Source organism: Rhipicephalus microplus, chromosome 6 (assembly GCF_043290135.1).
Source record: "Rhipicephalus microplus isolate Deutch F79 chromosome 6, USDA_Rmic, whole genome shotgun sequence".
In the NCBI taxonomy this organism is placed as follows: Eukaryota; Metazoa; Arthropoda; class Arachnida; order Ixodida; family Ixodidae; genus Rhipicephalus; species Rhipicephalus microplus.
The window spans coordinates 36,088,529-36,104,894 of NC_134705.1; the positions used below are offsets into that span (position 1 = coordinate 36,088,529).

Below are 16,366 nucleotides of genomic sequence, written 5' to 3' on the forward strand. Positions count from 1 at the left end.
ATAAAAACAGCATTGCAGGTTGAACCACCCAGGCATCATAATCCTAACTTAACGAAGAGCAGGCAGCAAGCCGAGGGGACGGACAATGATCGACCCGCATACCACGAGAAGCGTAAATGTACAAGGAACCAAGCCAAACAATAATATTAACCTCAACTCTTGCTGTACACATGAATGCGTAGGTCAGTAAAGCTACAGTCATTTTTTTTTGTGATGACGATTTTGTCTGCAATACCTTTTCGTTTTTCATGCTATGTGAGGATAGATCAGGCTTGCTTTAACAATGAATTGTTGATAGAACGGTGATAGAACTGCAATTAAAATGTGGAATGACTTGCCGGTGTCTCTAAGTTGAACATAATGATTTGGTCAAAATTTGAACAGACCTTGGATGACTATCTGTACAAGTGTAGTGTTTGATCTTGATCTAACCTATATTTGTGTATGTGATAATGACCTTCTCTTTTCACTTTACTTGTCTCAAGTTACCCTCTCTGTAGGGACATTTGCAAGAGAGGTGAGGGTATTGTTAAATAATAATAATAATAATAATAATAATAATAATAATAATAATAATAATAATAATAATAATGATAACTATTATTATTATTATTATTATTATTATTATTATTATTATTATTATTATTATTATTATTATTATTATTATTATTATTATTATTATTATTATTATTATTATTATTATTATTATTATTATTATTATTATTATTATTATTAGGAAAACCACACTCTGGCTGATTCAGTATGAACGAGCTACTAGGTTGGACGCATGGCTCCCTGCACTGGCCTAAATACCCAGAGAGCCAATCGGGCCTAGCTCTTGAAATGTGTTTTCCACACCTTTGCAAGGGCACAACACACCATACTGTTCCCTTTGTTGAGCTGCGTGACCCCTGTAGCGAAGGTCGTGGGTTCGACCGAACACGGAAATTGCATTTGGATGAAGGGTAATGGTAAAGGTGCTTGTCATGTGCCATGTCAGCACACAATAAAGAACAGCAGATGATCGAAATTTCCGAAGCACTCCACTACCACGTCTCTTATAATCGAAACGTAGTTTTGAGTGGTAAAAACCTCAGATATTATTACATGGTATGTTCTATTCTCCGTCTCTTTGCCCGTGCCAGAAATCAAGCTGTATGGAACTCTTTGCTAGGGGTGTACAACCAGCAGTCTTTTTAACCAAGCTCAAATATAACATACATTTCCCTCACAATCTGCAAATGCCTTCTCAGCCCTACCTTGAGAGAAATATAAAGTCGCCTTGAAAGCAAGATTTTACTTGGTAGGCTTTTACATTTTCGTAAAGAGCAACAATAAACGCTGTAGTTTATTTGCAGCTACGCTGCGCGGCATGAGTTTTCTTTTAATTGAGAAAACGTCAACTTGCAGAAAGCATGAGAGCAAAATCTTACAATTTTGGACTCCTTTATTCAACTACTGGAATTACGCTTATGCTACAAAGACATGTGGGTCCTTTATTTAACTTTTCAATATTACCGATTAGTTTGGAGTTTTTCAAGTCGTAGCTGGAAAAGATCCCACTTTAGCAAAGTTTCACGCAACTTTCTTCGAAACAAGAACAGTTTACTTCAGTGCTTCACGAAGTTGTGTTAACGTGGTCATTACTATTGCAGGTTCTTCGTAACTTCAAGCATAGCGACGATGCTTAGGCGCCATAAAATCTTCGCACTGCACCCACTCGAGTACGGCGTTCTCCGGTTTGCTCCCTTCCACTGTAAACATTGATGTGCACTCGCCAGAGGCCTGCGAAAACAAATCAAAAATAAATTAGTATGACAAGTCACACATACGTAAATAGGAGCTGAACCAGCCATTTATAAAGGGCCTCGCCTATTGCAACACCAATGCCTACGACACCTGAAAAAAACGATGAAGCGCATCGGTCATTGTATTCTCATTGATTTAGGTCTGTACATAATAACTGCATATATAGGACAGTTTGATTTGTACTACAGCATATTTATCAGAACTACCCAAGAGTGATCATTTCAGCTTCGCCTGGGGACATTTTTTGAGCCAGACTCTGTGATTGTTTGAATATCTGTGGTTTTGCTGTTAGTTACACCACGCATGATTAGTATGACGTGAAGCTCTTAAAAACACGGGATATTCGTACTTCATGAGCGCATTGCACGTATCGTCATTATGACTCAAATCGATGACTGGGTGAATTGCGTGGTCGGGAAGCGGATGAGCATGATGAGTTACAATTTATTAACATTTTTATTCTAAAGAGAATTCATTTAGGTTAAGCAACGTTAATTATATATAGGTGGATGCCCTGCACTACAGAAGTACACAGGCGATGACGACATTGCTAAAGGAAAATACATTTACATGAATTGACTGATAAAGGTAAGGCCATTGTCGGTGCCAAGCGAGCATGTGTGTAAACAGCATTGCGGTGCCATAAGACAGTTCACGTACGTGCTTCTTCCTTGTGATTTTCTAGTATTTGTCTTAGACTTCTTTCGTGGGATGTGTGTATAGACTCATACAAGTATATTCCTTGTGATGTTCGAAACCATAGATTGTAAAATGAAAATGTTCACCTTGGGGGTGACGGCTTTGCATTTAGCGGCATCAAAAGTTTCCTTGACGCTACATGAAGTTGGCGAGTAAGTAAACACAATTCTGTGCTTTGGACCCTGTAAAAAATAACAAATGCAAAGTAGAATTCACATGACATTACTCGCAAAGAAACATATTCCTATTTTTATTGGAGCAGTTCGAACTATCGTGTTCCGTGTTGAAACAAAAAATAAGGTATTTCGCATGTTATGAGCATAAGAAAAAGAGCATGACAATCCAAAGAACTAGGCAAGCCATTCACGAAAGAGCCTGATGAGGCCAGCAATATCAAGCCATAATGATGCTTGTCGATGATTTCCTTGTAATTGCGAAAGTAAAAACTTCCCGTGTGAAGCTTGGAATGCGACCTGATAGAAAGTTTTGCGACTTGGTAATCCAAAATGTAAAAAACTGCGCGAAAAAAAAACTCTCTGCTGTTCAGTTATTCTTGTGTTTACATTTTTTAACATGGTGGTTTGTTTTTCACCACGAGATGTGATTGTTAATTTCAAAAGCATACTGAACCCTATGAATGACATTCACTGAATACCAGTTGTTTAATACGTTCCTTTCGTTCAAGCCGAGAGCGTCAGACGCAAACTGACCAACGCAGAGAGAGCACAAGGGATGCAAATATTAATCACATAATGATGTCACTGATTGTAGATAGCAGATACAGTTGCCATCTTTATAGAATAATGGCATGGTTACAGTGGTGTAACTTAGCGTAACTCATGGTATCTTATACTCATATTTCAGCGTCACTTCGTGAAGGCAGTAAAAAAACGAAAATGTTTAAATATTTATTGTGGAAGCCTTTCAGATGGAGGCGTGCGTGGAGGGATCAATATATCGACTAAGAAGAAAAAGACGGCAATGATTTTACGTTTCAGTTGTCCTAGAAGAATACATCACCCTATCAGAAAAAAAAACGAATAGTGGGGATAGTGTAAACCCCCACCCACCATTATAGTGGATTAATGTAGTGGGTGAATGGTGGGAAACGCCCACCATGGCGCATGGTGAGATATGGTGGGTGCTGCAGTGCCGGCAATGCTTGAGCGCGAAATGGCGTCAGAATCACCGCGACGAGCTGCCACAAAAAATAGAAAATAATTCTATAAAAACGGTATAAGAAAAACACCCGTCCCGTAAAAAAAACGAGGTGCCACGAAGGATCGAACGCGCAACCGGCGGATCCCCATTCGAGACACTAACTACTGCGCCATGCCAACATAAAGTTGGTTGTGTGTTAAATAGTTAGTTGACATACAAACTTACAGTTCAACTTCAGTTATGTTTTTCGTGTACATGACAGACGAGATCTGCACCTACTACTAAAAATTGCACATTTATCAAACACAAGCAACTGGTGCCTGTAACAATTGCCACTGTGTTAATTGCACCAATGCTATTTTTTATAATTCACAACTGCAAGAAAAAAAACCCAAGTGGACTGGGGAGCAGCAACAGTTTACCGGCGGGGTCTGCCAAGTTAAATATTCGTTTCGCGCTCGTTTTAAGGGGCGACCTCTGCTCACGCTTTATGACGCTTCTAGGCTCACTCCATAAATACGCCCGCCTAATTTATTTGATTGAGTATTGGGATGCTTTTCGCGCAATGTAGAGGGTGGTCGTGGCAGCGCAATGCTGTAGCTCTTTCGCTAAAGCAGCAACTACATAACGGCTTGGCCAAACCGAATGCAGTGTCTGGGAAACACTACGCTATCATATTGGTTCCCCATGCATACGAATTGCCACATCTGAGTTCTCGCACAAAAGCTAGAGAAGTGGCGGCGAGTGTGACCGGCGGCTGTCGGTGAGAAGAGACGTACGTTCTCTGGGAATGCTTGAATCGCGTCGCATCGATGTTTGTTGCTTCTTGAGCGGACACCATACACAAGGAAAAATGCTTCATTTAGGTTAATTGATGCCATGGCTGCGCTGTATTGTCATTTTTATTCGTCGAAATCGTGCATTCTGAAACCCGGAAGCACGGATAACACAATTGTACGGGCTCGGTAGATAGGCCTAAGCTTTGGTGGGAATCATGGTGGTAGAACATGTAGTGTACAGATCCCAGCTTGGTATATAAATTGCCCACCATTATATGCCCACCCATCATCTGCTTACTGCTTCCCAGCATTATCGCAGTGGTGGGCGGAGCTTCTTAGCTTGGTACACCACGTGGCCCACCATAACAAGCAGCACCCATCGTCTGCTTAGTGCTTCCCAGCATTATCGCAACTGTGAGAAGAGTTTCTCATCTTGGTACACCATGTGGCCCACCATAATAAGCACCACCCAACATATGCTTAGGGCTTCCCAGCATTATCGCAATGGTTGGCAGAGTGTCCCATTATTGCCCACTATCTAGCCTCTGCTTTCCACCATCATTTCCACTTTACCCATCATCTGTACGTCATACCACCCAGTATGTCCCGGCATATCCACCATATTTTCCCCTACGTCCCACCATATCCATCATAATTTCCACCATGCCCACTATTGTTTCCCCTACGCCCACCATGTTTTCCAGTACCCACCATGGCAATTTTTCCGATAGGGCTGAGACTCTTTGTGAGTTTAAGAAGAAAACCTGAGATGCTTCATCAAATGCGAATACTGAACGTTGTCTTCTAACACGCACAAAAAACTGACAGGGTCTTTTGAGGGTCACTTAAGAAAACTCGAATGTAAAAACTATCTTTTTCTACTCAGTCACCTTCCCCGACTACCTATTTATTTATTTATTTATTTAAATACATTAAGAGCCCAGAGGGCATTACATAAGGGGGGATACATACAAGAGGTTACTATAGCATCAGTAAGACAACATGTCAGGGAGTAATACTAGTAATCAAACTGACCGATAGCCCAAGCAACATTACTAATAACACAATAAGCAAAAAACACAGTAAGCAGCTCACCATAACAGGAAACATATTTCAAGAAATAGCAATAAAGATTCTCTAAGCATGTGTTACACAATAAATGTCAATGGTGGTTACAAATTATTGTCAACTTCTAAGTAAGTTAGTACTGCAGACTGGAAAATGGAGGGTTCTGTATTAGCGACGATGTTTGAGGGCAGCGCGTTCCACTCGTTAATGGATAACAGCAGAGGTGAAAATTGGTATTTCTTAGTGCGTGAATATATTGGATTGACCTTATGTGCATGACCAACGCGATCAGAAACGTAGGGAGCCGGGTGAATGAATGATCGGGAAAATGACGAGTCACTATGACATAAGTTATGGAAAAAACATAGGCGGGACAACTTTCTGCGCGTGGCAAGCAATGGAAGGTTCAGAGAACGCTTAAGACATGTTACGCTTTGGTGGCGAGAATGACAGGAGGTGATAAACCGAGCTGCTTTATTTTGTACCGATTCTAGCATATCAGATAACATTGCCGTGTGTGGATGCCAGATGGTTGACGCATACTCTAGTGAAGGCCTGATCAGAGCTTGATATGCCTGGCGTCCGACTGAAGTCCACACCCAAACTTGATCCCCTGGATGATATTCATTTTATCGATGGCGAGCGTTGTAGCGGCATGCGTCTGTACTCTGCTGGTGCGTAAGGTGTGCTAAGTGGCGTGCTTCTTCGGCATACTGGGTAAGCTGCGCAGCGTCAGGAGTGATCAAAGCGTCACAACTGTGTGAAAGCATCGCATCCAGCATGATCTCGACCTCGCGTCCATAGACAAGACGAAAGGGCATGAATCAAGTAGTTTCCTGGACGGCAATACTGTACGCGAATGTGACGTACGGAAGCACCTTGTCCCAGATCTTATGCTCGACATCTACGTACATGGATAACATGTCAGCGATGGTCTTGTTGAGTCGCTCTGTCAAGCCGTTGCTCTGCGAATGATATGCCGTGGTCTTGCGATGGCTCGTGTAGCTGAGCTTGAACACGTCATGAATGAGCTGGGCCGTGAATGCTGTTCCTCTGTCAGTGATCACGCACGACGGGGCGCCATGTCGAAGAACGATTTGGTCCATAAAGAATTGGGTGAAGTCGGAAGCCGTTGCGCGTTGTAATGCCTCAGGTCGCTGTACCTCGTCAAATAGTCGGTGGCTACTACGATCCACTTGTAGCCGGCAGATTAGCGGAGAGGGCCCCAGTAAATTTATTCCTATTTGATCGAATGGCGCTCTAGGTGGTTATATTGGTTGAAGAAGCGCCGCGGGCTTCAGTGGCGGGAATTCGCGACCTTGACATTGCCGGCAGCCTTTCACGTATTGCTTAACCGGTGCGGAAAGCTTAGGCCAGTAGTACACTTGTCGAACTCGAGCGAGAGTTCGAGAGGAAGCCAAGTGACCACATTTGGGCTCAACGTGGCAGGCGAGAAGAATGTCGTCACGCATGCCAGTTGGCACAACTAGAAGATAGGTTCTTTCATTGCCGTTAGAGTTTTTTTTACATAGAACCCCATCTCGCAGACAGAACGACGACAGACCTCGAGAAATATATCGAGGTATGGAAGAGTTGCGTTCTTCAAGGTTTTCGATAACTGCGTGAATGTCGTCATCCGTGCGCTGTCGTGTAATCAAATCTGTGTTAGTAAGGGCCCCAATGAAACCACCATCTTCATCAGTGTCATGGCCACAAACTTCGACAGGTGCACGGGACAATGAATCAGCATCTTCGTGCTTGCGATCCGATTTGTAAGCAATCGTGAAATCGTATTCCTGCAGACGAAGACTGCATCGAGCCAGTCACCCACGCGGGTCTCGTAGGTTGGCTAACCAGCACAACGAATGACGATCGGTCACTACCTTGAAGTGGCGTCCGTAAACGTAAGGCCTAAATTTTATCGTGGCCCATACAGCAGTGAGACACCCTTTCTCCGTTGTGGAGTAGTTGACCTCGGCGAGGGAAAGAATGCCGCTAGCGTACGCTATCACTCACTCTGTGCGCTCTTGTTGTTGGACGAGGACAGCACCAAGACCCATGTTGCTGGCGTCAGTATTAATTTCAGTATCAGCGTCTTGGTCAAAGTGAGCGAGGACTGGTGGTGTCTGCAAACGCTCCTGTAGTTCAAAGAAAGCTGCGTCTTGTTCTTCCTTCCAAACGAATGGAACATCTTCACCAGTAAGGCGAGTGAGCGGTTGAGCAATCCTAGAAAAATTGGCTCTAAAGCGACGATAGTTTACGCATAGCCCTAGAAAGCGACATACTGCCTTTTTATCCCGTGGAACAGGAAACAAGGCCACGGCGGTACTTTTGTCAGGGTCTGGTCGAATACCATCCGCGCTGACAACATTGTCGAGAAACTTAAGTTCCTTGTAACTGAAGTGGCCTTTTTCTGGCTTCCGAGTCAGGTTAGCAGGGTGGAGCACTTCCACCATGTTCTGCAGATGCCTCAGGTGCTCCTCAAATGTCGCAGAAAACACGACAGCGTCATCCAGATAAACTAGGCACGTGTGGCACCTAAGACCAGTAAGAATAGTCTCCATCATTCTTCGGAATGTCGCAGGTGAAGAACAAAGCCTGAAGGGAAACACTTTGAATTCTGATTGTCCGTCCGGTGTAACTAAGGCGTTTTGTTCATGATCTCTTTCATCAACTTTGATTTGCCGGTAGCCAGTCTTCAAGTCTACCGATGAAAAATATTTGGCCTGCCGCAGTCTGTCGTGGGAGTCGTCGATGCGGGGTCACGGACAGACGTCTTTTTTAGGCGCGCTGTTATGTTTCCTGTAGTCCACGCAGAAGCGCAACGATCAATCTTTTTTTCTTCACGAGCACGACCAGATGTGACTAAGAACTCTTCGAAACATGGATAACGTCATCTTTCAACATCTCTTCTACTTGAGCATTCATCACGTCACGTTCCTTTGCCGAAATAATAGTTCATAATGACGTTAAAATAAGCTACGACAGGTACTTTGAAATCAAAACACAAGAAACGTCAAGACACAGACACAGTATGTACATACAGCTCCTCAAAGTTCATAATGACTGTTTCAGGTACAGCTCCTTCCCCAGGGCGATTCAGCAATGGAATTCGTTACCAGATTCGGTTGTGAAAATTAAATCGCTTACTGACTCTTTAGAAGCAATAAAACATATAGTGCACTCTGATACCATGCGCTAAGATTGTGAATATGTGTGAATTACGTGCTTTGTAACTGGGCTATGATATTTAATATGTGTTTTATTATGCGCAAAATATGATGTGTATTTCGGCAGTGATACTCTACTTTCTTATTTTTCACTAACTTCTTTGTAAACTATATGCTTGTTGATATATTTGTTGTATGTGCTCTGATATGATTTGTTCCAGTAGTAAAGGTTCTTTTTCTTATGTTTCTCTTATGCACATTTCTGTTTTATATGAGTCAACTCCACTCCTGTAATAGCCCGCAAAGGGCTGACAGTATCAAAATGAAATGAAATGAACTGCGGTAAGGGTGTTGTTTTGTGGGCAAGGCGTCGGTATACGTAATTATTCGGTGTTTGGTGATGGGTATCTGACGAACCTTCGAGGTGGACGCGAAGTACTCTTAAAAGTGATATAGCAGTTCACGTATCTCTGTCTGTTGTTCTGAGAGGGTCGAGATGACATCAACTTTTGCAAGTAGTGAAGTCACGTCGCTTGGTGTCGGTCGCAGTCCGTCGTCGGCTGATATAGATGCGAAGCATTCAGAAACGTCTGCGATAGGGTAGGCGAAAGCGATGGCGGCGTCACAAAACAAGTGCCGGTACTCGTTACTGAAATCGGTCACAAGTAAGGCACAGTGTCCGTCATAAAGCGTGACGAGGCTGCGTGCAGCGCAGACAACTAGCGCGAACAAAATCGCCAAGTTGCTTTCGGCGACAAACTCACCATCCCGTAGCTTGCCGGACACCACATAAACTAGGACGCTTGAACGCGGAGGCAACGTGATGCTGTCTGCAGAAACGCGAAACGCGCTGTCACGGATGTCGTCAGATTTGTCGGAGGATCTAGCTGTCGAAAACGTCATGGTATGCTCTGGAAAATCGATAATAGCGCCGTTCCCGCAAAAAGTCACTCGAAGTTTAGGTCTCCGGAATAGTCACGAAGTACGAGGCAGCTTGCGAGAAACGTACGTCCCCGAATGCTCACTCTGATAGTGCACATGCCAATTGGGGTGACTACGTGCCCGCCGGCAGTACGAATTGGTGCTTCGTACGAAGGCGTAACAACTTTCTTTGTGTACACTGCTAGTTTTCCGCTCATGATGGAATAGTCAGCACATGTGTCCAATAAGGCACTAACGTCGTGGTGACCGTATACTACCACTTGTATATCTAAAGAAAATCTGCTTCTTGCTTTCGTCGCTGTCGTCGGAGAATCACTCTGGGTCCGTGCTGGCATCGGTGGGAGGCCTTGCTTGCGTCGAGTGTCGGCGGCCTCGCTCCCGAAGGTCGCTGTCGTTAGTTTTCCCGCCTAGAGCTTGGCGAGCGCGCCGGCGCCACCCCTGAGGGGCTTCAAAAATTTGGAGATCGCCTTGGGAAGGGGGACCGCGACTGCCGCCGTAGTCGCATGAACTGTTGTGAAAGGTAATCTTCAATAGCTTTCGGCCTTTCACCGAATCTCGGTCGTGGCGAGTCGACGGCAAAGCCCTGTAGTCCGAGGCGACGATAGGGACATTCCCGGTGCACATGTCCAGCTTCACCGACGTGATAGCACAGTGGTCGTCTGTCCGGTGTGCGCCATACTTCAAATTTTCTGGGAAGCAGCTGTCAATTTTTCATGTGCTGAATTGGCCGCAGCGAAGAAAGTGCATCCTGAGTCATAGAATTAACAAAGCGCGGGGAAGCAGGAATATACCGACTGACGGCTTCTGCGTATGATGCACGATGTGGCTCCACCGGGACAGGCAGGACAGAGCTGGAAGGTGGCACTTGGAGAGCCTGTCTTACTTTGTTTCTGACGAGGCTGCAAGTAGACCCTACAGTAGGTTGATACTGGCACTGAATCTTTTGTAGTTCGTCGCACACGACCGATTGAATGAGGTCGCAATGAGACTCGATTTTGATGTTGCTTCCTGCACCTCCGGTCTGACCTACTGACGATGCGACACTCACTTGCCGGTCATACACAGTAGAGTGCTGCTGCAGCACTTGTTACATGCTTGTGGCTTCGGTCGAAATTTCCGCCACGGTCTTTGGGGGACAACGAACGAGGCCAGCGAAAAGGTGCTCCTTCACTCCTCGCATTAAATGACGTACCTCCTTTCCTTCCGCCATGTCAGGTTCGGCTCGACGAAAAAGGCTCGTCATGTCCTCGACGTACGTCATGACACCTTCATTCGGCATTTGAAGGCGCGACTGAATCGCTTGTTCGGCTCGTTCACGGCAATCTGGATTGGCCCAACTTGCCAGCAAGTGTCGACGAAAGACGCTCCACAAGGAAAAAGGCTCACGGTTTTCGTACCAAGCACGAACGCCGTCCTCCACGCTGATATGCACATTTCTCATCTTGTCGATGTTGGTCTAACCATTGTAATCAAAGACCCGTTTGAACTGAGCCAGCCAGTCTTCGACATCCTCCAAGACAGAACCGTGGAACACCTTCGGCACGCGTGGCTTCCACAGCGTATGAGGCTTGGCTGTAGAGCTTTCCAGTGCGTTGGAGGCTGCTGCGCCTTCCCTGGCGTTTGGGGGTGTGACAGACGTCATGTCGGGAGAGGTCCACGCTCTGGAGGTAGTCCTCGGTGTCTTCGGCTTGAGCAGTAAACAGCTCTTGTCACTGCAGGTACAGGGCTGCCTGGAGTCGTTTGGACCATCAATTGGGGGTTACCCAGCAGCTCCACCAGTTGTCACGTGCTACAAAAGTTCTTCAACTCGTAGAAACGGAGCCGGTGGGAAGGCGCACCGAAAACTGGCAAGATGGCTGCTTCAATAATCAGCAACAACTAACAGGAGTGCGCGCAGCCCCAGAACATCGTCTTCCATTCTCGCGGGCAGCCATGGCTTGCGCTCACTGTACCTAGCGGCCAAGTGGCAATATCTGGCTAAAGGGAACCATGTTTGGAGGTGAAGCAATAGGGAGATGGCTTGGAATTTACTTATAGAAGGAATTTATAGTATGAATAAGAATGTCGACGAGAAGAGACAGATGTTGTGTGAGTGGTGGTACCCCACTTGTACGAAGCCTTACTGACGGGTCTTTGTGTGATGTGCATGTCGATGGCTGCCACGTCGGGGACATTTCTGGAGAGGCATTGCACGAATTCCTCCACTTCGAATGGCAAACTTCTTACTTGGCCCTTGATTCCGTATTGAACGTTGCCGTCCGTGAAGCGTCAATTGTGCGATGAGGCGTTCTTCAACCTGATTTAACTCGGCCAGATGTTTGGATTTCGCGGGTAACAGTAGACGTTGGTCAAGCTCATCATAAGCACCTTTCTTTACGTTAACGCACCCTGCAAGTGTAGCATACCATAATGTTACCTAGGTTGTTGTCGTTGTTACTCGCCTGTCCGAACTCTTGTCCCTGCACGCCGGCAACTGCGTTTTCATGTTGTTTGTTCTGGATGTTGCCGACTTTGGTCAGCTTGTTATCAAACCAAAGCCGGTCGCATAGAATAAAGCTGTAGCCGAAACTCCAGTAGTGGAAATCTCGCTTGAACCACGCGTTCACGCCATTGGTCCCCGGTCGCAGCAGTTGATTGAAGTGCTCTATTGCCTTCGCCGCCGCCACACGTTGTCTCGCCGCTTGGGGATCTGCTGCTAGACGTTTTCGTTTCGATTCAGCTTCGAGTTACCACGGCGCCTCGAGATTCTAGGGAGAGAGGGGACGGGAGACGCATGAGCAGTGGGGGTGTGGACGCCAAGAAAGGGATCGAAAACACACACACCCTAATCTGCTTCGCAACTAACGAAGCCCATGATGTCGCCACTATATGATGCCACTGTGAAACTACAAATTGCCAAACTTAGTGACGTCACCAAGACACCACTCGTTCAATACTGACACGTCACGTGATAACACAATCACACGAAACTACCGCTGTCTGCAAGAAAGGTACACCAATCATGGAGGCATTGTGAAATCTAGTTAGCTACAGGAAGCTTCCAAGGGTGGCGCAAGAGGAACAGTTCATCGAGAGAGAAGAATGGAAAGAACAGATCGATTCGTCCTAGATGAATGGATAAGGAACCCCGTGAGTTTGTTAGGGGCGAAGCGCCTTGATCTCCAAACTTGTTAAATGCGCGTTGTCCCGCAGAGCACATGCAACGTACCCAAAATACGCCGTGACAATGACGTTGCCATCAAGGCAGACCACATGCAGTTTGAACATCATTCGACAAGAAAGTGACAATCTAGACGATGAACAATAAGTGTGATGCTGACCAAACATGCTTTTTACCATCACGGCACAGCACATGTGGGGCACCTTCTATACGTCATGGCGATGATAACAAAAGCGAACCATGTGTAGATGCGAAGCAGCGGGCACTAACGCTTACACTGGCGGTGACGTTGATGTTGGCTTTCATGGGGACGTTGCGCAGAAAAGACACCTGGGGAGGCGCAAAACACGCAAAGATAAACTGATGCCCATTGCTGGTAATGGGCAGTCAGAGACAGAAGATTCCGAATGGGCACATCGACCTACAGTACGCTTCCAGTTAATGCGCATGCTGTGAATTATTATTGTTCAACAACGCACATAAGAAACTTCCCAATGACACAAATTTGGAGGTCAGGATCCAGTGCCTATATATGTGGAGTGGCCAATGCACAGCTGTGCAGCGCGAGCACTCCGTTGTTTTCAGTCATGTAGCTCACCAGCAGACACTACCTGCATTGGCGTTTCGGGATGAGAGAGGGGGAGCATAGGAGGGGAGAGAGAGGAAAGAGAACGTGCATGCGGAATGGTGGTGCGATTATCGCGGGGAAGAATGCCCAGACGAGAGGGGGCAGCGAGCGTAGGTGCTCTGTTTTTACTTACAAAATTTCAGTTCAATACTTTCCTCCCCCTGCTAGCAGCACTGAGTCTGTGTCCTCAATTACATTTACTTTGGAAGGAATCCTTCGATCACAAAAAATACTAAGCTTTATTCTTCTGCAGGTATGATTGATAATAACTTAAAACTCCTCATAAATATCAAAATTGTATGTCCGGCTTGCCTAATATTGCGTTTTTTCCAGTCATTATTATCCAGCATTCTACCACCACACTGAAGAGTTGGAAAGGTCGTTCCAATCATCAAATCAGATTACAGAGACTATCCTCTCAATTACCGTTCCATATCTTTACCAAGTGTCTCTTGCAAAATCAGGAACATGTCATTAACTCTCGTATCATCGATTTTTTGGACTTGATAGGTTTTTTCTACCTTTCTGAAGACAATTTCGAAAAAAGTTATTATTGTGAATTGCCACTGACCATTTTTTTTCCTGGCTTACATTCTAATCAGTTGGCAAGATTCAGACTGATGCTTGTTTCCTAGATTTCGCTAAAGCATTTGATACTGTTACTCATAAGTGCCTATTTCTTAAATACTCATTGTTGCATCATGGCCTTAATGTTTTTTTTCTGGAATAAAATCTTTCCTCACTGATCACTTCCAATTCGTGTTTAATAATGATCATGTTTCTAACCGACTACCTGTAATTTAAGGTGTCCCACAAGCGTCTGTCCTGTAGCCTGTGCGCTTTCTAAGGTATATTAACAATATACCATTGCATGTACCGTGTAACTTTTGTAGTTTTCAGATGACTGCATAATATCAATCAGTAACCAAACCAAAACTCAGGACCGCACACTCGTTCATCATGAACCTATTATTATACAAACTTAGTGTAATCACTCACTAAAGAGCCTAGATTTTAATACATGTGAACTTGTTAATTTTTCTCGCCACTGTGATTTTTTAAAACACCATCCATCACTGATGTTCCCGTACAATCAATTCAATCATTCGAATTCCGCGGTGTCACTTTGGCTCATGAATTGTCATGGCGTCATCACACTACTAATATCATTTCAGCTGCCAATAAGTCACTTCAGTTTCTTAGACGTAACTTACACCTTCTCCATCTCAAGTCAAAATGCTCGTACATGAATAATTTTTAGGTTGAAGCTAGAGTATACACAAGCTAAATAGAACCACCAACAAACGTACGCCATAAATGAACTCGCTTTGCTTCAAAACAGTGCTACCAGGTTCATTCATTCTGGATATTCACAAGATACCAGCATCTCAATTCTGAAAGCGGAATCTGGTTTGAAAACCCTTTCTCCCCGCCGAAAGTTTGCCGCCCTCTCTCTTCTTCATAATTTTTATTTCAGTTCACTGAATCCCCTACCGTACATCACGCTCCTTCATACATATTTTATCGCACTGGTCATCCGCTTCAATCGCAGTACCACGTACCCGAACTACTGAATTACAAGTCTTCTTTTTCGTATGAGGCGGCGAAAGGTTGAAACGGCCTTTCTCACGCCATCTCTGCTACCTTCAAGTGATTCATGTTTGCTGAAGCTAATAAAAACACGACCCCTTATCTAGTACCCGCATAAGGGGTCTTTTTAGGGAATAAAGTGGAGTTAGCAGACTCTACTTGCGTCGGTGTGGCTAGGTGAGAAGGGGAGGCGTAGGTTAGTAGGGGAGCGGAAGCATATGCATGGTAAGGGTTATCACGCCACACGCCAGATTGAGCTCAAATATAACCTGCTTCGCATCTAAAAGCACTTTCACAGGCGAAAGGCAAACTGGCAAGACCAACAGCAGGCTGCTAATTCTCTGGTGAAAGCGTGGCATTCGGAGGCTCAACGTACAAGTAGGCAGCAAGCTACCCCATAGACCAAAGCTCGAGAAATAGCGGCAAAACGACAAAGCTGACAACAAGCTGCTACCCCGGAGTTGAAGAAGGAGGAAGCGGTGGTTCAATGACAAAAGCACACAGTATATACTGTATAAACGCATTGTCACTCATTGACATGCGTGAGTGGGCAGTCTCGCGTGGGATTTACGGTAAGAACATTCCCAATGCTTTCGCCGACTCGTCGTTATTCAGTCTGTGAAATGCGTGGATTTTTAAAACCGCGAAGCTGCCTATTCAGGACTCTTAGTGCATGCAAAGTGAAGAGAAACCAATGTTCACAAGAAAATCGGAATTGGCATTTTCGTAGTTTCTTCCTTCTCGCCCCCTAGCTAACCTTTAACATGCCTACTAGAACACGTCTGCTGTTGGTGTGGCATGGAATGCAATGACTGATGAGTGAGGGAACAACAGAGACAGAGGCACAGATAAAGAAATGAGTAGAACGAAAGAGATAGAGACTTCACAAAGGAATAAATGTCAGAAAGAGAGGAAAAAGAAATGGGAAGACAGTGAGAAATGAAAACAGAAATAGAGAGATGAGGAGAGAGAGAGAAAGAAGAGGAATATGGAAAAAGCGAGAAAGAAAAAAAGTTATATAGAAAAGACGGCAGTAGAAGTTAAATGGCACAAATAGAATAGCAAGATTGTAGAATGTGAGAAAGAAAGGGAAGGCATAAGGAAGAAAGCAAAAAAAGGCCGTCCTGCTCGGGACTTCGCATTTCGCACATTAGTGAAGTCCTGAGCATATTTTCAACTTCATACAGTCAGGTATGCAGGGTCTTCGCGCCTTCCGCAAACCACATATTTTTCCTTCAGATTTTACTCGCTGAAAGTTGTTTCCGGGCAGCATCGATCGTGAGTCAAGTAAACCAACTTGTACATCTCAGAAGCGGAAAGATAGCTCAAAAACTTGAACGCGTTGTGTTGTAGAGCTGCG

General features: G+C 44.9%; 1 protein-coding gene across 1 annotated transcript in view; it reads right to left on the reverse strand.

The window, feature by feature from the left end:
• Nucleotides 1-1,429: 1,429 nt before the first annotated feature.
• The window catches only part of LOC119168136 (uncharacterized), a 28,760-nt gene continuing 13,823 nt past the window's right edge, over nucleotides 1,430-16,366 (reverse strand). Inside the window, exons 3-4 of the mRNA XM_037419543.2 lie at nucleotides 2,595-2,690; nucleotides 1,430-1,785 (exon numbers count right to left, since the gene is read on the reverse strand). Of these exons, the coding sequence (XP_037275440.1) occupies nucleotides 1,669-1,785; nucleotides 2,595-2,690 (213 nt within the window). The 3' untranslated portion in view covers nucleotides 1,430-1,668. The remainder of the gene's footprint in view (nucleotides 1,786-2,594; nucleotides 2,691-16,366) is intronic.